This window comes from Manis javanica, chromosome X (assembly GCF_040802235.1).
Source record: "Manis javanica isolate MJ-LG chromosome X, MJ_LKY, whole genome shotgun sequence".
Lineage (NCBI taxonomy): Eukaryota > Metazoa > Chordata > Mammalia > Pholidota > Manidae > Manis > Manis javanica.
In genome coordinates, this window is record NC_133174.1 from 101057292 (window position 1) to 101082048 (window position 24757).

Sequence of the window (24757 nt, forward strand, 5' to 3'; positions counted from 1 at the left end):
ACCAAAACTGACTCAAGAAGAAATAGAAAATCTGAACAGACCGATAACAAGAAAAGAGACTGAGTCAGTAATCAAAAACCTCCCAACTAAGAAAAGTCCAGTCTTCATTGGTGAGTTCTACCAAATATTTTAAGATTTAATGTTAATCTTATGCAAACACTTCAAAAAATAGAAGAGGAAAGAACAGTTCTTAACATATTCTACATGACCAGTATTATCCTGATACCAAAACCAGAGATACCACAAGAAAAGAAAACCACAGACCAGTATCCTTTATAAATATAGACACAAAATCCTCAATAAAACACCAGCAAACCAAATCCAACAGCACAAAGGATTTTACACCAAGACCAAGTGGGATTTATTCCAGGAATGCAAGGGTGGTTGAACATAATAATATCACTCAATGCACTATACCACATTAATAGAACAAAGGGGGAGAAGACAATCATTTTGATAGACAAAAAGCATTTGACTAAAGTCAATACCCTTTCATGATGAGAACACTTCGCAAGCTAGGAATAGAAGGCAAGTTCCTGAACATGAGAAAGGGCATTTATGAAGAACCCACAAGTAACATCATACTCAGTGGGCAAAGACTGAAAAGTTTTCCCACTGAGATCAGAAACAAGAGAAGGATGCCTACTTTCACCTTTGCTATTCAACATTGGAAGTACTAGCCAGAGCACTTAGGCAAGAGACAAAAGTAAAAGGCATCCAAATTTGAAAGGAAGAAGTAAAACTATATTTGCAGATATGATTCTATATATATAAAATCCCAAAGAAAACAGACACACACACACAGAGGCACAAATTACTAGAGCTAGTAAATAAAGTTGCAGGATATATGATTAACACACAAAAACCAGTTGTGTTCCTATATGAAATCTGAAAAGGAAATTAAGAAAACAGCTCCATTTATAATAGCATGCAAAACAATAAAATACCTAAGAATAAATTTAACCAAGGAGGCAAAAGTCTTGTACACTGAAATCTACAAAATATTTCTGAAATAATGGAGACAAATAAATGGAAAGTTATCTCATACTCATGGATTGGAAGACTTAATATTATTAAGACAGCAATAGTCCCTAAAGTGATCTACAGATTCAGTGCAATCCCAGGCAGAATTGCAATGGCCTTTTTTACAGAAATGAAAAAGCCAATCCTCAAACTTACAAGGAATTTCAAGGATCCTTGAATAGCCCAAACAATAGTGAGAAAGGAAAATAAAACAAGAGGACTGACACATCCCAATTTCAAAACTTACTACAAAGCTGGAATAGTAGAAACTGTATGATACTGGCATAAAGATAGATGTATAGAGTAATGGAATAGAATGGAGAGTCCAGAAATCACCCAGATATTTAGATCAATAGATTTTTGACAAAACCATTCAGTGAGGGAAAGAATAGTCTTTTCAGCAAAAGGTATTGGGACAACTGGATAACCACATTCAAAAGAATGAAGTTGGACCCCTACCTCACATACCACGTATAAAAAGTAACTCAAAATGACTCAACAACATAAATACAAGGGCGAAAACTATTAGAAGAAAGCACAGGGGTAAATCTTCATGATCTAGGACTTGGCAATGGATTCTTAGATTTGGCAACAAAAACATGAATGAAATAAGTAGATTGGATTTCACAAGAACTAAAACTTTTTGTTCATAAAGGACATTATCAAGAATGAAAAAAAACTACAGAATGGGAGAAAATATTTTCAAATCATTTTCCTGTCAAAGGTTTAATATCCTGAATATTTTAAAAATTCTTACAACTCAACAACAAAAAGACAAACAACCCAATTAAAAACCGGGGAAAGGACTTGCCTAGACATTTTTCCAAAAATATACAAATGACCAGTAAGCATATGAAAAGATGCTCAACATCCCTGGTTGTTAAGGAAATGCAAATCAAAACCACAGTGAGATACTACTTCACATCCATTAGGACGGCTGTAATAAAAAAGACAGATAATAACCACTATTGTTGAGGCTGTGGAGAAACTGGAAACTTCATACATTACTGGTGGTGAGGTGAAGTGGTGCAGCTGCTGTGGAAAATGGTGATGGCTCCTTGAAAAGTTAAATTTAGAATTACCGTATAACCCCCAAATTCCATGCCTAAGTATATGCCCAAGAGAAATGAAAACGTGTGTCCACACAGAAACTTAGACACAAATGTTTACAGCAGTATATTAATAAAAGCCAAGTGGTTGAAACAGCCCAAATGCCATCAGTGGGTGAGAGGGTAAACAAATGGTGGTATATACATGCAACTGAATATTATTAAGCCATAAAAAGGAACAAAGTACTAAACTTTGAAAACATCATGCTAAGTCAAAGAAGCCAGTGACAAAAGGTCACACATTGTATGACTCCATGTGTATGACATACCCAGAATACACAAATTCAGAGAGACAGAAAGAAAATTAGAGGGTACTCAGGGGATAGGTGGTGAGGGTGGGGGTAGAGAGTGGGGCCTGAGGTGTTTTTATGGAAAGATGAAAAAATTTTAAGACTAGAGCAAGCCAGTGGTTGTATGACATTGTGAATACACTAAATACCCCTGAATTGTGCACCTTAAAGTGGATAGTTGTATGTTATGTGAATTTCAGCTCAATGAAAGAAAATATTCAGGAGGTGAAAAGAATGCAGTTTCTTTTTAACTCTTAAGTGCCCGGTGATCCTGCTGGCAGGACTTCCTGTGTAACCTTCCCCAGAACAAAGGGTGTTGCCTGCGCTTACCCAGTGCAGAGCTAACTATGAGCAATTTATGTTTGACCATCTCCAAGGCTACAGATTCTTGTGGAGTGGTACAAACCCAAATGAGGGAGGAAGGGGTTGATTAGGCCCATTTACACCCCAGGAGCAATCCCATCCTATTTGAACAACCAGATGAACTCCATGTTTCCATTATAATCCCATCATTGCGTACCAGGGACCACATATGCTAGGCAAGATAACCAAGAACCAAGTCACCAAGGGGCATAGCTTCATGTACAGAGGTCACTATGGCCACCCACCACTGTCCCTGAGCACAATTCTGGGAAAAGGGCCATTGCCGATGCCTATGCCAGTGGGGTGGCAATGTCTCCATGCAGAGTTCCTGGAATTCATTTGAGCGTTTGAAGTAGAGAAAGTTTAGGGAAATGTTTGCATTACTCACACTTGTACTGTCCTTCAAAAAAGATGGGGGTTTCCTACTTTGCGCAGTCCAAGACACCCTTTCTACTCTGCCAGGATATGTGGGAGAGGGGTGCATGATTGCACTGTCCAGCTATCTGGCCAGCCCCTATCTCCTGTGCTGATACACACATATTCACTTGGGTCGTTCCAGAATACCATTTGGGTGGAAATGCTAGTTTGATGAAAACTGGCTATAGCAACTCTTAGCTTCACATATGCCTCATTTGGGCAATGGCTGCAACTCTCAGCAGCTTCCTGTCACTTAAAATGTGATTTAAACCTCCTATTGTGTACCAGTTGTGTTTCCTGTTTTACAATATCCAAATTTAATCCTGCCTTCCTGCCTTTACTACGTAGCATGTGATTCAGAAAGTTACTCAGATTTTCCTCTCTGGGTGGGTTACTCCTACTATCCTGTCTCTCCTCCTGCCACATGAATGGATTTTTTTCCCTGTGGGGTAATTTTTCAGCCAGTCGGCATACTATAAACTTTCTTCTGCTCTTTCAGCCTCTTAGTGCACAGGGCCTAGTCTCTGTTTGCAATGTTCTCTCTCTCCTGGTCATGGGAAGGGGATGATGCCTTTTAGAGAGCAGCTTCACAGTAAGAAACAAAACTTACAGCCACCAAATGCCATTCTTTCTATACATAAACCTATTTCCTAGACACTCATGAAGTTTCTCTTCCAGCTGCACTGCTCCTTCCAGCCAGGGAGTGAGACAACTGTGGTATAGGAACAGAAACAATCTACTCTTCCACTCAACAAATCATGAGCATGCCCAGTATGGGGTGCTTTCTGCTGCTGACATGTTGGAGGGCCAAAGACATGCTGTTTGCAAGCGGGGACAGCTACTGCTCTGCTCTAATGCCACTCAGAGGTGGATGCCACTTAGGGAAGCCCAGTAAAGGCAGCCTGATGTTGCCTGGGCTCCCGTCTGAACTTTTCCCAACTAGTACCAAACTTGCTTGCCCCTCACAACTCTTAGCTCAGAGTGGACTGTTAATTTCTTACAAAACTATACTGTCTTCGTTCTGAAACCAAGCAGGGTGTGATGCCTCTGGCGGAACAGGCACTCAGTCAATATTGATGGATCACATTGAGCCTGACATTTGGGAGGAAAAGGCCAAAATGGAAAAGGAGGTGAAATGACAGCTTGTCAAAGGCTCTCAAAATAACCGGACATACTGGAGCTCCAGCAGTGGTTTTCAGATTGTCCTGTGGGCCCTGGACGTTCTGTTGAAACCAATCCAAGTTTCTGTAAACATTTGCTTCAGAAAATGTGTACATGTTTAAATGTATAATATTTAAAAACTATAATAAAAAACAAAAAGAAACTAACAAACACCCAGTGTATTACATTCAGAAGAGCAACTGCAGACCACTAGTGGGTTAGCAGGAGCCATCAGGTTGACTTGTTTCTGTTCAAACTTCAGGGTTAATGCTTCTCCTGCCAGAACTTCCTGTAAACCTCGTTCGGCCTGGTTCAGAAGGTTGTGACTGCCCTGAGATCTTAAAATTTTGGCCTATAGGTACTCACTTTCATAAAACTATACAAGTGAGATACCACCTCTTCTCTGTGCAGATGAGGACCTTTTACTGTTGTACAGCTAAAACAGAACACAGAAATAAATGAAGTGCTGAGACTATAACTACAGCTGTCATCTATCACCTCAGTTACAGATTTTTATAGTCATCAAAACAGCCTTGTTGTTCTCATTAACTTTATAAGTGACTGGTATATATTCGTACTTTGTAACAATGAAATACTGCTTTTAAGCTCATATTTTAACATAATGAGATGCCAGCTAAGGTTCTGATTAAAAAGCAGAGAGATTCTTCCACCATGAAGGGAGACTAAAGGCTAAATAAATTACCAGCCCCTTGTGACTTGGCTGCGTCCTTTTAGAATGGGAGCTTGAGCTCAAGGATGCCAAGGCAGTTGGTGGGCACAGAGACGCATAATGCCACCACCACCCAGCACGTGCTGCAGTGTATCCTACATCTAACCTCTGCCGAACTAATGTGATCATCTGTCATGATGGAAATCTGCAAGTGCAGGTCACTGTTTGTTTACGTAAAGTGCACGCCCTCCACTAGCCCTCTGGGGTGGTCCATTTGAAGAACTTGAGATACACAGTCAGTACACTCTGAACGTAACATATAAGGGGTCCCTTTTCAACACTGCTGTAAACAGATTCTTAGTAAGAGGAGGTCATCTAGCTTCAAAACAGTTTTTAGGACCTAAGATAATTTCCTCTGATTCCTGAAAGGCAAGAAATCTTACCTTAATAGACTCAGGGTTTAGAATAGAAGACTGAACCCTGGACCACAGGATCAAGGAAGGCCATATAATATAGTCTGCAAAACGGTATATCCAGGGCCTGCCTCAGTTGCCTCCTCCTATCAGCTAGGGGGATAGCCTGCCAGGGAAAAGCCTGGGCGAATAGATGGGAAGCCATCAGAGCTTAGCCCAGACCTGCACTTGTCTTGGCTCATGTGGTCAGAACTGCAGAAAGCAGGAGAAGCCATTCTCTGAATGGGTGGACAGCCATTCTGTGGCTCTCCCGGCTGGCAGCTCTGAATCCAGGTGTGATTTCCCCGTAGCAGAGCTCCCCCCACTCTCTCTGATGGGACCCCTTGGACATGATAGTGTTTTCCATTGACAGAGAGGAGCTGCCTCAGCCCACACAATCATGCTTTCCCTCTGAAGCCCTAGAGCTACTGAAAAGGTGCCCAAGTGCAGCATGAAATCTAAAGAGGACATGCTGAAACTCTGTGAAGATTCTAGGTAGGTAGAGTGTGATGACCAAAGTTCAAACTGTCCAGACCATTGAGTTAACCACTAATGATATAAAAATGAGTGCTGTGGGCTCAATAAATTACTTCATTCTACCTGAACCTATTGTCTAAATCATTAAAAAATCCCATGTATCATTAAACATGAATGACGAAACTGGGTAAACCTTGAGCAGATGGCTGCCTTAATGGAGCACTATTCAAAACCGCCAAAACCGCCATAGTCCTCTAGGATCTGAGATGGCTGTTTTTAGCCACTGTGATTGACATAAGCACATGTCATCAAATTCACATGGGTAGCAGGGCTTTGGGGCAATGTAACAGAAAATTATTCTGCATATATTCACTAACAATTAATTCTGAAATATGCATGATGAAACCGAGACAGCAAATGATTAGAAAAATCCAGAGGTATTTCAACAATATCCTTGGTAGCCTTAACATAGAGAAGGAGATGGAGTACCAGCTGACTGAGGTGGCACACCGAGAGATTCTTTTCCTGATGCAGGCTCTTAGCTGGCCCATGAAGTCAGTAGCACCAGTTGCCCTGCCCCTATACTCAGACATTTTCCCCAAGTTCAAGCTGGGAGCACAGGTCACTTCATACCACTCTGGAACTGGAAAACTAACTGGCAATAAGTGTGTGTGTGCGCGCGCGTGTGTGCACGTGTATGAGTGTGTGTGTGTATGAGTGTCCATGCTCCAAGTGGCTACATCTCAGGCACCTTCAGATTCTGTCCTGTATTGGAGAAAATGGCAAAGCGCTAATGGCAGAAGAAAGGGTTCCCACCTCTTCAGATGGTTTCACTGGACAGCACTGCTACGCCCTGTGCCAGCTCACAAAGGGGAAACACCCACTGACACATTGACTGATTTGGAAGAAATCTGAAGCAGGCTTAAGCATAGCTAAGCTACCACCAGCATTCAAGCCTGATGCTTGCCTCAGATCTCCAGCCAGGCAAATTGCCCGACAAGGGCTGGACCGCTTCACCAAGCCAGGATTCAGGGCTAGGCAAAAGGATGACAAGGCAAACCCAAGGGCAGGGAGCAGCTGCAGGCAGGTAAGGGTTCGTGAGTGCTAGTTTGAAAAGAAATCAACATCAGTTCCTAAGTCCGTTATTTCCACGTCTTTAACTGTTAGTGTTTCAGTAAGAAGTGCCCCGAGACCAAGATCCTATGATGAGGCAGGGTAAAGAAACAACAAATGGTGACTCAGTTTTTAACATTTTATTGGGTAAATGATTTTAAAGGTACAATAGTGTCAAAACTACTACATAACTTTCCACAGCCATACCTTACAGACCCACATAAACCTTCTCATTTTTCTTTTTGCTCATTTTTAATATTTTGAAGCCATACACGTCATAATAAAAATGCCCACTTCCAATAGTTTCTTCAAACTATTAAGCAATTAAATAGTTGCTTATTTAAGTGAATAAGAAGGAAGGAGGATCTAGTTATACTTGAACGGGTTTCAGGTAATCTAATGTCTTACTGTAATCAAAAACAGGTTACTAAGAAAGAAGAAAACAAGAGCTACTCCAGGTAGCTTTTGTTTATTATAAATCTCATCATTGCATCACCAAGGACTCATTACGCTGGTGACCGATGCAAAGTAATTTCAGGGAACATACAAAACACTAAAATAAATTAGAAACTAGATCCAAATATTTCAAAAGTAATCAACTTTGATATACAAAAACAGTCAGAGGTGGTTACAAAAGTTTGTTTTCTCAGTGCGTCTATGTACCAGCGCAGTTACTGGGTCCAGAGCAAAATAAAAGGTTTATTTTCTTCTGAAACAGTAATAAAAAACAAGGAAAACATATCTTTGTATATAAAGGATCAATGCTGGTCTTAAGGATAATATAATCAGAAACCCTTAAATCGAGAGGCACACAACGGGTTTCCACTTCTAAAAAATAAAACTCACCAGTTTATTTAAATGGAGGAGGCACACACACCCCTCAAATAAACTTAATTCAGTTTAACATCACTAGCAAAAATCACTTAGAAACTGTACAAAAATAAAAAAGTTAAACACATTTAATCCTGCAAGGTTTTTGTAAGGACTGGAAGGCAGGCTTTTGGAGCAGCATTTGGGCATGGCTGGGGGCTTCTTTGGTTTGATCTAACACACATAAGAGATGGAACCTATTCCAGATGACAGTTTCAAATTTCATGCACATTTGAAGACATGAAAAGAGGCCAGTATACAAACTTCCGGTGTGCTGGGCATTGGGGTTGTATCTCCTTGACTGAAAATCTTAACAACTGCTTGAAGTGGTGCAGGTGCGGTGGGAGGGGTGGAGGCGGTGAAGAGCAAGCCTTGCACTTCCTCCATCAGTTACACCGACCTCTCATGGTAGGGGAGACTGGAGCAGATAGGAAGCATTCTCACGCAGTTGGAAGGCCACTTATTGAGGGGGAGGGGACAGGCAATTGTTCTTTAGAATCTGGTACCTGGCTGACCTTGTTTTAAGAACAAGAAAACCCTTCCAGAAATGGAAGCCTTTTGCTACATACCAAAATGAAATACGTACTATTTTCCAAGAGGAAAAATACCCAGTTGCATTTGAAAACGGAAAATAAATGGAACTTATTTAAAAGGGGGGGCTATGTAAACTTTGTGCTACTCAAATGAAGTTCAAGTATTACTTCTGAGCTGTTTAAAGATCACTGAACTTATACAATATTCTGGTGATAAGAGTGCAATTCGTTTGTGTTTCTGAACAACTAAACCACAACTGGCTAGAACACAACCTGTGCATTGAGAATCTTCGTCCGAGTGAAAAACACATGCTTATTTCAACATGTTCAAAGCTAATTCAAACCACACATTTAACATAACAGCTTTGTAATATACAACAAAGGTGAAAGGGTCTAGCATTTGTTTGAAGCACACCATTACAGTTGGTAGAACACCCTTTGCACTACAAAATCTTTTAGTCGAAAGCTACTTAGAGACAAAAATGCACTGTATATTAATTTGAATACAAAAGTAGACAAAACTATCCTTTTCCCCAAAGCCATGGTGGGAAATATTGCTGACCTCATCCTCTGAAGCCTGCAGGATGGTTATTTCTTCAGTATAATATTATTACACTGGTAAGAAAATCTGTATAACATCTGCATATATCAAGAATTTAAAAAAATCTGATATGATTTTAGAGTCCACATGACCAGTCACGTGACCTGCTCAGGCTTGATTAGCACCGTAAAATACATAAACAGACACATATGTATGTATGCATGTATGTTTAAGTATATGTATACATACACACATACATATATGTAATGGATCTTTTCTTTGAAAAAACTTCTGACCATGAGCTCATCCAGGATGAGGAGCCTGTTGAACTGATGAGATGATGTATATGATGGATCAGTATTGGTCTATTTTGTCTCTCCTCAGTTTGTTTGTATTATGTCTTTTTTTTTTTGCAGCAGACAATATCATTCAGCTTGTGCTCAGTTTCCCTATAAGGGCAAGAAAAAGTTTCTATCAGGTAGCCACTCTTTTTTTTATACTGAAAGACTCATCTGCTCCAAAATGCTCCCAGGTAGAAACGAAAGGACTCAAAATCCCTTTCTACAGGCCAATAGTTAGCTTTCTGTGACTAACCTCAAGGTTCAATGGAACTGGCTACCAAGATTGCATTTCAAGCTAACAATTGGCTTCTTAGTTAAGGCATCACAACTGAAAGTGGTTATTTCAACAATGAATGCTGTGAATGAAGGAATACCAACAAACTTCTAAGAACTCTCATCAAAAACTAAAGCAGTTTGGTTTACCATGACGGCAAGCACAAAGAATTTGACCAGTTATCTCACAAATAAAATAGGGTTTCATATTGTGAACTGGCAGTCTGTCTGTCACTTGTCATAGCAACTATATGTATAAGCTATGCCATTTTGATAGTGATAGCTCATAGTTTTAGACTATATATTCTGCACCATATTTATAATTAATCATTTGAAATATTGGTGGAAAAAGATTACACACACACACACACATATTTACTACCATAAAATGAAGGTAATCTTTCTCCAGAATCATTTGTCATTTCCCTGGGTTTATACATACGGACCTCCTATGACATGAGGAGGTTCTCCTTGTATGCACCATGGGAAGGCTAGCCCTGAAAATGAGCTGGGCTCTTAACAACTATATCATATCTAAATGCCAACTCCATTTTTACTCCAAGTAAGATAATATCTTATCAACATAGTAAATGTGTTTCTATCAAAAGTATGTAGTGCAGAAAGAGATTCAAGCTATTTATAGTATTTCTAAAACTCCAGTATTGTCCCCATTACAAACATATCTGAAATCATGGCATATATGAACTTTTGTTTCCCTAGACTATCTTTACCATTTTATTAAGTGGTAGCAAAAATTGCCTCTGGCCGATCAGACTTATTGAAACCTAAAGCTAACAAATTTAAATTAACATATAATAGGCAAATGTCTCTTTTGGTTATTTGCTCAAAATAAATTTTTCAGCTTAAAAAAATACTTAAGAGTAAGGAATTTGTCTAATCTGTTGTTTCACATATAGAAACAATAAAATTTTACAAGAATATTTCTCTAAGTTGCCTTTTTTCTAACCTCTCTTTATTCCACTTAACTTATTCTTCTCAAAGGCACGAAATTCTGTCTCTGCTCTCTTCCTGATACTTGCTACTCTTCATAATGATTTCTGTAGCATATCTGAAAGGTAGCTTGTACTTTCTTAAAACAGTGTTAGTTTGTAAGTTGGTTCTATGTATACAGTGATGAGGCAGCATTTCTTATGATCACCAGCACAATAGGCATAGATGGTTTCCGTCTCTGTGACAAGCCCTATCATGGACCTTCAAATGTTCTATACTAGAACTAAAGTTCATATATTTTAACCATGGGAAAAACACAGACTTAAGGACTCAAGATCCACATACTCAGTTCTCAAATACAAAATGAATTTTTGACAAGTCAAGAGTAATATACCTGAATTTGATATGAATTATTCCCAAACTCAGCTATCAAAAATTATCTATCTTACTGAAACTAAAGAAAAACCTAAATAAAATCCTTAGAAACTGCACAATTTCTTCCATCCACAGTTGAAAGAAGGAAGGAAGGAAGAGACAAAGAAGGAAAGAAAACAGAAAAGAAGGTAAGAAGGACAGAAAAACAGAAACCTGAATGAATGAGATAGCATTGCAAGCTTCTACGTAACAGTGTAAGGAAAGAAAGTCCCACAAGTTATTTATGCTGCAAAAAAAAAAAGTCAGTGATCTAAAATAATAAAACAGGATCTTCTGAACAAATGTCATTATTCTGCCCGTTACCATGATGATCTCAATTGATGATATCGAAGCTTCACCATGGCAACGGAAACTATCATCATAAAATGGTACAGTAAAAGAGATAGCTAGACCAAGAAGGGGTAGGGTCTCCCGGGAAGAGGTCTGCAGAGACGCCCAGTGACTGGCTGCACGGCTCAGTGTCAGGAATAATGGTTGTGTGGTGGGAGGGGATGCCCAATGCCATTTTGGAAATGATGATGCTGGCGATGAGCAAGGTATTCAGCATAGCTCATGGTCATCTTCTCACTACGGTACCTGAAAGAAAGTCAGGGAAGAGAGAAAATTAACATCAAGAAACAGATGACATGCCAGTTCCAGAGCTAGGAGGAACCTTTAGAATAATTTTATAGATCAGGAAAAACAGGCCCAGAGAAAAGTGGTGACTTGCTCCATATCACACAGCTAATAAGTGGCCAAGTTGAGATGAGAACCCAGGAATCCAGAGTCTGAGTCCAGTGATCTTTCTACTCTACTGTTCCTTGTTCAAATTGTTCTAGAAATTGTATTGCCCCCTCAGCTCTGGTTTGCTAACAGGAAGGAACAGAGGAATAGCCAACCTATGACTGTCATGTACAGATCTCATTCATTTAACTACGTTTCCTTCTGGGACCTTCTATGGCCCCCTCTTTCACCATTCCTGTCCCTCTGTTCACACCATCTACTCAGGTCTTGCCATTAAGTAAAAACAGTTAACAACAAAACACTTTTCTTAATCCTGGTATTCCCAAACAGTGTTTTTCCCCCTCACTAGCTTGCTTTTCATTGCCACTCTTCTGAAGAGAGTACCGTGTGTTCTCTACAGTAAGTTGCTCATCTCACACTAATCAGCCCAGTGCTCCTTGGCTTCTGTTACCACTCTCCCATGGCAACCGCTCTGTCAGAAGGGACCACCACAGATCTGCTTGACCTCTGCACTATGACCTCTCACCTCTCCCTTTTTGAAGCTCTCTTGTGCCATGGATTCTACAACTACGTACTCCCCCTGTCCTTCCTTTTCCTCAGACCATCCTTAGCTCTCAGACTACTCATTGTACTCCTTTTCGGAGTTTCCTACATTCCTTCTTTCAGTTCTTTTGGCCCTGTAGTCTGTGGCCCTTCAGTCAACCCTACCCTTAGAGCTACAACTATGACCTCTTTACAGATGATCCCAAATCACCGTCTCCAGCCATGAACCTTACACATACACATTCTCAGTGACCAACTAGATAGTTCTATACAGGTATCTCAGGAAGCACTTCAAACCCAGAATCAGTGCATGAATATGATTCTCCTGTGGTGCTTGCCCTGGTGGAAGGGGTCACCTTAGTCCCTTTTATCTAGATTAGAGCCTTGACTTGCTCCTCTTCTGAATGATGACTAAGTCCTTTCATTTCTTCCACAATGGTTTCTTAGTTGCTCCCTCCTTTCTTCCCATGCCACTGACACAGCTCTTGTTGAGGCTCCCATTTCACCTATTTGGAATTGCTGCCACAGATTCTTAGATCATAGCAATGTCTCCTAACTAATTTTCCTGTTTCCAATTCCAGTCTTACACCTCCCAACTCCATCTGTTTAAAACTCTTCAATGGCTACCAATTGTCTCTAGAATCAGGTCTAAATGTCTTAGTCTGAAACTCAAGACCCTCCATGATCTGACCCAACCTACCTTCTGGGCCATATTCTCCTGTAATGACCACCTTCTGTATGTGTGCTGTAGGACCAGCCAAATCAGACCACTGAACATTCCTCAGAACTTGCTCCCTACTTCCCCACCTACATGACTTGATTCACAAAATTCTCTTTAAGATAATCCCTTTCCTCCCCCACTCTCCACCTGTCAAATACTCTACCCATAATTCAAGCCAAGCCTCAAATCTACCGCCTCTTTGAAATTCTCTTACCACCTATCCTCTCCTGTAATTCCTCTTTCCCTACTTACGATCTCACATCATCCATCACATTCTGCCTTACATTAATAATTATTTTTGCACATGCCCCTCTATTCTCCTAGACTATGAGCTCAAGGAGAGCAGAGATGGAGGCAATTCAAATTTGTTACTTCTCAGAGTAGAGAATAGTCCATTTTTGGACTATAGGCATTCACTGTGGTTTTCTGGAAGGGAAATAAATGAAAACAATAACCCATTTTACTAAAACGTTTGATATTTTTCTTTTACAATAAGTATCCCACTTATCCTGTGCATTAATTTGCTTAGCATTTGTGGGTATAGCTCAGTTGTGTTTTTCAGCAAGCTTTCATGGTAGACTTCTATCACTGCCAAAATTCTAAAGTGAAATTGAAATCTGAGGAGTGCTTATCAGAATCCTGGGGTTCTGCTGCAAAATGTCAAAAGCTAGCCATTAGCTAATTCAGGTAACTTTCTTCTGTAGTGTATAGTCCGAAGGCTCAGAGGGCTTGCTTATATAAAGCCAGAGTAATCACCCAGAGCTAAAGGTGGGAAGGATGGGCTCATGTATCACACAGGCTTAACTGCTAAGCCGAGTTCCATTGTATCCACCCTCGGTACAACCCTGCCATTCATTTCCATTCTGTTTCAGAAGTACAGTTAGAGAGACCAAAGAAATCAGAGGGTTATAGGTGTACACATCCAAGTGTACTGATTACCCTTGCACTAGAAAAATGCCTTCTGTACCTGGTCAGTTTTATGGTTTTCCTGAATTCATTAGTAATTGGAGCTTTGTATCCTCCTTTCCTCAGTAAGGAGTCTATGGTCTGAATATGGTCCCATCCTGTGGAGAGTAGACCACATAAAACACCAGTCAAGCACATGTAACAAAACACCTTCGGTTAAATACTAAATGACTCTGTAGAGGTCAGCTATCACTGTCACCAAATGCGATTAACTCCTCTGGTCCTAAAAGCAATCACACAGAAAAGCTAAGATTTCATGCTGTACAGAAGCAGCACACCTGGAATTCTAGCTATTCGTGATGGGTGACAACGCTGGCTTCTTTATCAACCACATTCCAAGGCCGGGAGTCTCAGAGGCTGGCAGCAACTGCTCAGTCACGTCTCAGCAACAAACCAAAAACAGTGTCCTCTCCTCTAACAGTGACATCTTTAAAAGAGAGGGAAATACCCAAATGTCATTGTGCCAGCTTGGTAGTATTTAGGACACCCCCGCTAACTCGTGGTAATTGCTGCTCCTAATGGTATCTTCTGTATTCAATCAAGTGTATTTGTGTGCAGTATTCAAAGGCATTTATATTGGTTCTGACATGGGATGGTATAGTAGTCTCCAAGGCCTCTCTCTATTAGGTATTCAGTGGAACTAAAGGATTAAGACATTTTTGAAAGCAACACAAACAAATCTTTAGCTAGCTGCCTTAAAGACGTTCTCGTTTTGGGGAGGGAAGGGTTAATTATACTAGGCTTTGCTGTTATATCTTTTATTTATATGAAACAAACATGGGAAAACCAAAATGCAAATGTTTTCTGATGAGCAGAAAGGCTCCGTAAGATGAGAAATACTCACCTCAACTAATATGAAACTAGAATTTAGTAGTGGCTACAAAGGACAAGATACTACAGAGTGGAAACTTATTTTGTGTTACAGTAGTAGTTCATAAGGGTTTGTGCTGTGTCTGCAAAGTAGAAAACTACTTGGTAGGAGGTACAGACCAAACATGTCAAACACCAATACTTCATGTAGTCTCAATGCCCCTAAGCTTAGTGGAAACCTACAAATTTAAGTGTAGCAGAATGAGTAATAGCAACCACCTAAACATGAAACACCTGACACTGACAATGAACTGTGTGGCTGAGTAACAAAAGGCTTGTTTGTGTCACAGGCTATACGCAGTGCAACGGAATAGGGGAAAATGGCATTTCAAACTCATAGTAAGCCGTTGCCTAAAATAAAACCCAATTTATACACATCTTTGCATTTTTGAAAATACACTCATGTGTGTTTTTGCTGTCAAACTTTAGTGCAGAGAGTGAACTTCTGTGTGAATAGTTCCCCGGTTTCATACAGACATTGCAGTGGCAGTGATGGAAAAGTTATTTCTCATAATTTGACATTGATCGATTATCAGACATAACTGCAAGGTCAAATATTGCATTTCATTTGGTATATCTGTTCAAATTTTCACTAGATCATATGAAATAAAGTACAAGAATGACCTTGCTCCTTTGCAACCTCCGGTAGGTAGGTGGCGGTGCGTTTTGATCCTTTTTCATTGATGAATTCTATTCTAATGCCATGTACACCCACCTGAAAGAAATTGGCAGTTTTATTAATACAGTCTTCTTCAGAGAAACAGAAAGAAAAAGTTATAATGTAACTTTCAAGAGAATGCAGTTCTTCCTTTCCCATTGTTTTCGGAAGGGCATATCGTTTTTCTCTTTCCAAAGCATTGACTGGGTTTGAAGGCCACTACGATGACTGTGGAGACTGAAAACACTGATTTACCTGTCCCAACATGTGCTGGGCTATGCTATTCTGTTTGGAACCAGAACAACTATTCTGGGGCTGTGTGTAGAACAAGACAGTCAATGGCAAGAATCCTGCCCCAACACCCAAATTGTGGTTCACGACAATAAGGAACTAGGCCAAGGGGACTGACTTGAAAGAAAGAGCAAAACAACCATCCTGTGCAGTCACTACTTCAGATCAAGTTCCAGAATTTGGGGGCTGCTGACTCCCTTCCCAAACTGTTGGGTCTCTTTAAAACCTTGACTTATATGTAGATAATCAAACACAGGTTTCTCAAAAATGTATTACAGCTTAAAGTGGGCCAGTGGCAAACCCTCATGGGACTCTGTCTTTTCCCCTCATATCTCACATAGAATAGTGTATAGAGCTAAAGATCATACGAAGTTCTTAACATCTTTGTAAACATTGGTAATAAAAATGAAATTTCAAGCATAACCAGTCTATTTTGTTCTCCCAAATCTAAGGTTGCTTTAGATCAATTAGAGTGGAGTGTAGGGTGGCCCAAGGTACTGGAGGAAGAGGTAAGACCAGGTAAACAGTTTTACCCCAGGAAAGAGGTTTCTTTTCCGAGCAGGTGAGTCAAGTCATAGACCTTTACTCTTTCCATCTGTATGGATGTAAAGGTCTAGAAGAAGAATAGGGGTCCACGAAAACTTCTTTTGCTGCTTCTGCCCTTAGCCTGAAATTTTCCAGTTTTTCAGGGAATAGACCTCTGGAATATCCATTTTGTTCTTTCCTCAGGTCTTTACACATCCATCCATTAGAGTCTGTCAGATCTTCTGAGTAGTTTAGGTTCTTTTTTTTAATTAAAGCCTATCTCTGTGGTTAGTTCTTCTATCTATTTAATATCAGTATCCTTATGAACCTCCTTCTGCTAAAAATGTAATCAGGGTAGCCATTTAAAAACTAACACAGTAAGACCTCCCATACCCTGTGGGAAATGACTGTGGACAGCTGAGAAGAAATATGAGTACTTAGCTATCAGCATTTCCAGGATAAAATTCATCTACTCATCTCCCCAGTGCCTGACACAGTACTGAGACAATGACAGATTTGCAACAGTTTCTGTATACTGACTGGCATTCTGATCTGTGACTTTGACATTTTTTCCTTCAACATATCAGATCCTCCATAATTTGTTTTTAAAAATATACTGTTTTTCATAAATATTGTTTTTCATAAATAATTTATGCTCCCATCATTCACTGAAGTGAATTTTGCATCCTCAACTCAATTTATGAAAAATCTGTCATGTGAAGATTGAAAAGAATTTTGGTGTTTATTAAGGTGTTTATTCAAGATTGTGTGAAGAAGAATGTTTCCTTATCTGCGAGATGAGAGCATTTGACTAAATTGGTGCTGTTTAACTGGTATGGGGTAGGGATCGGATCTGCAAAGTGTATCAGAATTTTAGGAAGTTTCAAGCTTTAGCAAGTGTAGTTTGGAAAAAGAACAACTCTCCAGGTGATTTAAATTCTAGGTTAACTAGATAACCTTTAATAGTCAGTCTAGCTCTGACAAACTGTGGCTACGTGTTGGGAAAAAAAAGTGATTAAGGTAAATTGGAGGTGATTTAGACACATAAATCCTTTCTCTATAGGATCACATTATGTATTCTTCAACAAAAATCTCAGAGATTTTAAAGCCTAGTAATTTAACAATTTAAAGAGGTTAAGACCAACTTTATGGTGTGTGAATAACCTCTCAATAAAGTCTCATAAAGCTTTTATACATGTGTGTGTGAACACACACACACACACACACACACACACACACAGTGGTTAAGACCAAACTGGAAAGACATATTGACCAAAATTAAAATTATTCATGAATAGGATTGACTTCTTTTGTATTTTGAAAAGGCCCCACCATCAAATTTGATATGAAAAAATTATCAAAATTTCCCCCTTTGAATTGGTGCCACACTTACAATTTTTAGTTCTTTTCTGTGTTCCTATGATTATGAACAATTGAAAGCCCCTGTAAATTGAACTGTAAGTGTGGTGATTTTAAAGGGAATTCTTTGTGAGAAATAACTTATTTCATAGGTCAAAAATATGCTTCACAAAGATATAAAGCCAAAACCAGAGTGACTCATTTTTTTCAACCAGTGGAATCAGGAAAATGGTAATAATGTTCTGAATAGAACAGAGCATAATAGCTTTTTGTCACCTGTTGAGGAACAGCATTTTCCTTACTCTCAGAGCCACAGATGCCACCAAATAGTCATACTGTGCAATCAAAACAGGAGAGTGGAAAATAGCCTACTGTGGAGAATGACCAAATTTCTGACCGCCTTTGGAAATGACTGGCTTTGCAAGTTAGATCATCTCTACTGAAATGAGTACCAAAACGAATTCCACATGGTTGGACAAAGGTGTCTGTCATAGCTGCATCTCCAAAGTGTAACCCTCATGTGTAAAAATCAAATCCTCTTTTAGACAGGTTGGAGAATCCTTCCGCCCAGCAGCATCCCAAGAGACAAAGGCTATAGTTGTAATTATCAGCTAGGTAAGGGATCAGCTCACCAGGGAACTGGGGTTCCCTGACGCAAACTTGCTCTGAAGCTCTATGGCACTTACTTCCATGTCTAAGAATGGATAAGGAGGTAGCATATAGGAAAACTATGACACCAGACATACCCCGAGGTACCACTGCCCAAAGGACAGCCAGGTAGGCAAAAACTGGCAACCTGCAAATCTAGCCTTGGGGGGTTCTGTAGGTCATTTGCAAAATTATTAGGTCTGAGAAAAAAAATGCTTTCAAGGTCCATCAACTGTGATAATATCCTTTTAATCAAGACTGTACTTTTGCTAAGCAAAGCTATAAATCAACTCAAATGGTAGTAAATTAAATGTAGGACTTATAGATAAGAGGATATGGAATTAAATAGAGCTGTATCTGTGTGTGCTAAGACCAGTTGAACAGATTTCTGCTTTACACTAAAAAGACAGCCATATTTATTCAGAACGATTCCACAGCAACTGATGTTTATGAATGCTATTATACAATCTTTTGTTTTTAACATTGCTCAGAATGATTAAATATCAAGATTAATGTTAAGACCCTAAAATACATCTTAATTATTCTGGAATTGATTTTTCAGTTTGGGGATTATGCATGCAGGGGTGCACTTGGCCTCAGCTCTATCCTCTTTCCTCTCTTGTCCATTTCTCTTATTTGTTTATTTATCTATCAGAGAGCGTGTGGGCACAGAGAGAAGAGATACACGTAAATTAATCTATTTTGCCACAGAGTAAAAGGTTTCATAGGAGAAGAGATTATAAATAATGGCTAAAATGATGCTTCTAGACTGTCTGCAGATTTCATTTATCCTTGTTATCTGGTCCCATGTTAAAAATGTGGCTTCATTTCAAACTATTATCTTCTAATGCAGTGATTCTCAACACAGGGGGATTTAAAAAAAGTGCCCTCTCTGCCCCCATTAGAATATGTGGTCTATATTATGCTCCTCACAATTGCATAGTCAAAGTTTGGCGTACCCTTATCTGTCTATAAGGCAAGTGCTAGCCCTGTAATTCTCTAGTAGCACTACAAAAGGGTCTCACTTTTACTTGTGAGTCTAATCAGCAAGCTAACAATCTGGATATGCTGAAACATGAAAAAGAATCATCTGGCTAAAAGCATCAAGGAGTATAAAATGTGCTCTGGCTGAGTCGAGTAGGCTCCACACAAGCCTTGGACCATTTGGGTCCACAATTACCTCCATAGTCCTGAACCTCAAAGCTAAATCTGCCTCTGATCACATCCTGACCCATAAAATCAATTTACTTCCTCGGGTTCATCCTGTCTTAGCAAATGCTACAGTTCTTCCCAGTCTTCTCTATTTTCAGAATCAAACACTGAGTTTCCCTGTGAACAGTATGGGCATAGCTCACTGCACTGATTCACAGGGGGTTCACCTTGAATGAAATAAAAAATATCGGAAGGTCAAAAAATCAAAAGTTGTTGGACATGTCTTTGTTGATAATATCATTTGGCAAAATATGGTTTGCAATTAACAAAGCAGCCAGTCACTGGACATTCACATAAGACTGACCTGCCAGGCTCAACATGCCAGTTCCATTGAATTGAATAAAAGGACTCTGTTCCTAATGAGAGGAGCTCATGATGTTCTGCACACCCCCTAACCTTTAGAGACTGGCATCACGGAGGACACACATGCTCGCTCACAAAAGAGCCCATGGTACCACGGGCAGAAGCAAACACTTGCATTAGACAGCCCTGGGATCTGACCCAGAGCTTGCTGTTTCTTATATTTGTAGGAGGAAAAAGCCGTATCTGGTATTTCTCCTAAAAGCACAAAAATCACAAAGCAGCACGTTCCACTCTTTGACTTGTGGCCCCACAGTGCCTCTGCCCGCCCCCAGCTCAGCCTCCTGGACACAGTGATTCCTCCTTTTCCCAGTGAAAGAAAATTCAACATAAAACAGGAAAAGAATCCAAACTTGGGTCTAATCCAAGTTTATCCTCTTGAATAATTCTTACTTGGGCAAGAAAATTCAGATTTTAATCATAAAGGCTGAAGACAACTTGTACAGATCCTAATGAATCACTTCCCCCAATCCTGATACTACCAAAAAATAGGGTAGACTATGTATTGTCAAGATCTGCCCATCAAATTCTCAAAGTTGTGATTTTACATCACTTTAATCACCTTATTTACAACAAATACTTAACAAGCTCGTAATTAATACTTCAGAATCTGGCCAAGTAATAAATATTAAAAAACAACATAGCTGCAGTCCAGCTTTTTTTTCTAACTCAGTAATTTTTACATTTGTTAACCTTAACAATTATAAACATGGCTTTTTTTCCTGTTTATAAAAACAGTACACATGTATTACCAAAAAAAAAAGCCCTTTAGAAAAGTATAAAGGAGAAAATACAGAAGACCTATAATGCTAGTACTACTCAGAGACAACCCTTGCCTTGGTGACTTAAAAAATAATCTCCTAAACCCCTGAGATGCCACCAAGGACTATACTGTTAGGCTGTTTTTATCCATTATCAAACCAGTTCTATAGCTGTCCTTGCTTGCAAATCTCTTTCAAGTTAGACTCTTAGAAGCAAAAGAAATACTAGAAAAATAAATCAAAAGGTAAGTGTTCGCAAAGCTATCATTTGGGCACAAGTAACCTTTTAATATATTCTACTATAAAAACTGCTTCATCATGCACCTCAACTGAAGTTATTTTTTTGTTATTTAGTCAAAACCACGACAAAGGTCTCCTTGACCAAAATACATATGTCACTGTTCTCTAAAATCCCTGCAAATTAGTCACCTTTAGCTTTGAAATTAGTTCAGTCTCCATGGACCAATTCTTGGCTTTTGCAGAGCTTACCAAAGGACCAATTAGTGCCAATTTTGATTCATGTAGGAGACTTGGACATCTTGTCTATCAGGAACACAAGCCTGCCAATCTATTTCACAAAGGCAACTGAACAACAATCTGATAGCATTTATTTTACCTAATAGCAGACACACAGCTCTAAAATACCTGAACTAGCTAATAATCACCCCCATGAAGTTTTAAAGAATTAGTTAAGATTTTAAATAAAGCACAGCCAATGAAGAGGGGCTTTGAAAAGCTATGAAGCCTAACACATTTATGTATCATTTGCACTGAAAGGAAGTGTTCTTATTCTAAGGTTTTGCAGAGAACAAGTGACAGCTCAGAGTGCAATTAAGGAAAAAAAAACCCCCAATTCTCTGTAATGATTAATTATCATAAGCATTTCTTAAAAACTGAACATCCTGAAACTTTCCAAGGAAAGTTCAAGCAACACAGGTGACCTTTAAAGAAAAAGACTGCTTTACATCAAAAGTTAGAAAAATGCATTCCTACCTTTTTTTAAAGGGAATGAAGAAGGGAGTGAATTTACAGACAAGGAAACTAAAGTTACAAAATTTTCTTAACATCTAGAGGTGTGAATTTGTTTGCTTTTCAAAGGCTGGGGGAATAAATCCTCTCTTCACAAATGTACTTAATATGAAATAATGTTGTTTGCTTGGTTAAGAAACTAAGAAAAATATTATACAGGTTAGAACTGTATATTGAGTATCTGACTCAGTATTACTCAGTTTTACTCAGTCTACAAAAGATATTTATCCCCAAAAAGTTACGTATGGGTTGAATTTATGTAAGTGAATGAGTCTTAAAGTCATGAGGCAGACAATAAAGAAACCCTTTAGTGAGTCCTTCTGCAAAGCAAAATTTGTTTGTCAAATGAATAATCACTCCTTAACATACTTGCTTAATATACATTTACACATATAATGTTGATTTACAATGGGATGATGCAGCAATAAAATAGAGGCACTTATGGTTTAGGGTATTTTTCTTCCTAAAGCGAATTCTTTTGTGAAAAAGAAATCTAGAATGTCTACTTTAAAAATTGGGCTATTTTTCACTTTTGGTGCCTACATTTAATTTGGCAATGGCCATGTTAAAAGTTAGAAGCCTCTTATGACTTCTAAGTGGCTAGTGTGATTCATTCTCCAGAAATAAAATGAAACAGGAGCCATTTTAAAAAGGGAAGTCACAGCATGACACTCTGTCAGCATCCAGAGGTACCTGAGGTATCATCTAGTCCAACTTTTCCAGCTTCCTGGTGAGGAAACAGAGATCCAGAAAGGTCGCCGAGTTGGGCAGTGGCAGTCAGGAAGAGAATCCGGGTCTCCTCCTTCCCCAGATTCAGCCCTCTACTTTATTAAATTCTGAGTACACACACACACACACACACACACACACACACACACAGGCAAAGTGTACAGGAAAGAGCAGACTCTAGTGAACTAGGGAAAGGGCTGGAAGAGTTAGTGGGCTTGAGGGAAGAAGCAGGAAAACGTCCCCCCGCCACCAAACAACACGCTGGGAGGAACATGGGAAGCAACTGGAGGAGGCCGGAGAATGGACCACACAGCCCACTTCACCAAGAGTACGAGTAGCTAATGAGGGTTTTTATGTATTAAATCATCTTTTAGAAGTTACTTTATTTTGTTCGGCCTGCTTCCACAATAGGCTTCTGACACACTGAATCGTTGATTCATAGCAAATTCTTTCTAGATGGCCAGGAAGCATGAAACATTCCTTTCCCAATATGCACTTGAAAAAACATTTAAAGTAGAGCATCAGGACACAGACTAAATTATTGTAACGATAATGCAAAACATCTCAAGGTCCCTGAGAAAATACTGTTTAAAGCATTTTCCTAAATATATGGAGCCTGTGTATTTTTTTAAAAAGCGGGGATCTTAAGTTAGAAGGGAAGCAAAACAGTGCTTATCATAGTTGGGGAAAAATAACAGAGGGGCGGGTGGACAGAACATACACAACTAGAAGGCATTTCACTTGGTGACTCTGTGATCATGTTGACCATCTGTGCATGAATGGGAACTCTGTTTTCAGTGGTGCATTAAGAGGAGCTAGAAAAATGTAAACCTTTAGTGGGGAACGTAGGGTGAAAAGGAGAACATGAACTTCTAAAATACATGAGAGATAATGATGGTAGCCAATTTATTCATCTCATCTATTTACTCTCATGAAGGTTGTTACAAAAGTGCACTATTATTAACTGCAGCTGAACACGTCAGAAATGGAGCTGTGCTTGCTCAAGAGGTGTGCTTTGCAGATTGCTTTTAAAGTGAAATGCAGTTCTCTGAGTACCAGGAGTACAACATCATGTACAATAACAGATGCTTTGGTTCTGTGGGGGCAGAGCGAGACTAAGGGCTTGGGGTCTAGCTCTTTAGTCCAGGGGCAGATTTTTGGCATCACACAAGAATCATGCTGGCCAGTCCCACGCAGCATGGGTTGATTCCATGTACGTATTGGGTGCTGAAAAGGAACAGTCTGTCTTAGGACCACAGTGTATTGCTCAAGTGAGAGCTGTATATACAGGTGAGATATCAGTGAGCCAGGGAACTAAATGTATCAAAAAATACCTCAGGGTTTGTGAAAATGTCATTAACCAGTTGAAATGTGAATACAGAAGACACTTCTTCCTCATGCCTTCAAAATGATCTTGTCTCTAAAGCACAGAAATAAGATGCCTGATTACAATGTAGAAAATATTTTCTGTCTGTCAGCAAATTGCTGTATATGCTACAAGATCACTGGTAGTCTACTTGCTATACAAGTTCTTCTACGAACAAAAAGCTTATTCATTTATATCCTCCCGGAAATAAGCAGCTACAAGATGACACACCTACAATCACCCCCTCAAGTCAAACTCCAGCTATGGTAATGTCTTTGGTTTTATATCCTTTCAGACCTTTAAAAGGAAATATGGCTCCCAAATAGTGGAATTATACCAGTTCTAGGCTATATACCATTTTGGAGGACTCCAGCATGCTGCATGAGCCTTTTCTTTCCAAAGCACCATGTCTGTCAATCATCCTGTCATTCAAAATTAAGAGAATGCTGCCAACTGAAGAACATAGAACAACACTAATAAGTTTTTGTGTTCAAACACAAGGCAGAACACTTTGGGTTTCTCCCTAGGGGAACAATTTTCCTCATTTAACAACCATTTTAGCCTTGCAGGTAGATATTTCAACTTATCAGTTAACAAATTTTTTCCCCCCAAATCAATCACTCCTCATCCTTCTCACACCTACCAGGGCAGTAAGTGGATGGTGATGCAGGCAATGATCAGCAGTTCTCAGAACGGTGGCACCACTGCTTCAATTGTCTTTACAGCCTTTTGTGGATGGTTTTGTTGTTTTTAATGACTACCCACACTCCCTGAGAGGCTACCTATAGGCACTCATTTGAAATGTTACAGTTACGATTTTGAGGAAGTATCACGTATGGAAGTATTACTGAGCATCCTGTCGATTCAACATGGACTTGAAATTAATTACATCTACTTGTGAAATACTGATCAAACATTCCTCCCATTATTGAACAGAAGCATTCTAGCCTCTAAAACAAAGTCTGACACAAACCCTA

At 39.4% G+C, this 24757-nt stretch overlaps 2 protein-coding genes across 5 annotated transcripts in view; one reads left to right on the plus strand and one right to left on the minus strand.

The window, feature by feature from the left end:
- The window catches only part of TMEM164 (transmembrane protein 164), a 331399-nt gene that overhangs the window by 220632 nt on the left and 86010 nt on the right, over positions 1 to 24757 (plus strand). The gene's annotated exons all lie outside the window — the stretch shown is intronic.
- Positions 7201 to 24757, minus strand: part of AMMECR1 (AMMECR nuclear protein 1) — a 133275-nt gene continuing 115718 nt past the window's right edge. Inside the window, exons 4-6 of one of the 2 annotated variants that reach the window (XM_017671502.3) lie at positions 15467 to 15557; positions 13974 to 14070; positions 7201 to 11595 (exon numbers count right to left, since the gene is read on the minus strand). In XM_017671502.3, coding sequence (XP_017526991.1) covers positions 11481 to 11595; positions 13974 to 14070; positions 15467 to 15557 — 303 coding nt within the window. In that variant the 3' untranslated portion in view covers positions 7201 to 11480. Of the gene's footprint in view, positions 11596 to 13973; positions 14071 to 14250; positions 14400 to 15466; positions 15558 to 24757 lie in introns of those variants that run through there. The other variant, XR_012127432.1, reaches the window with a different exon arrangement.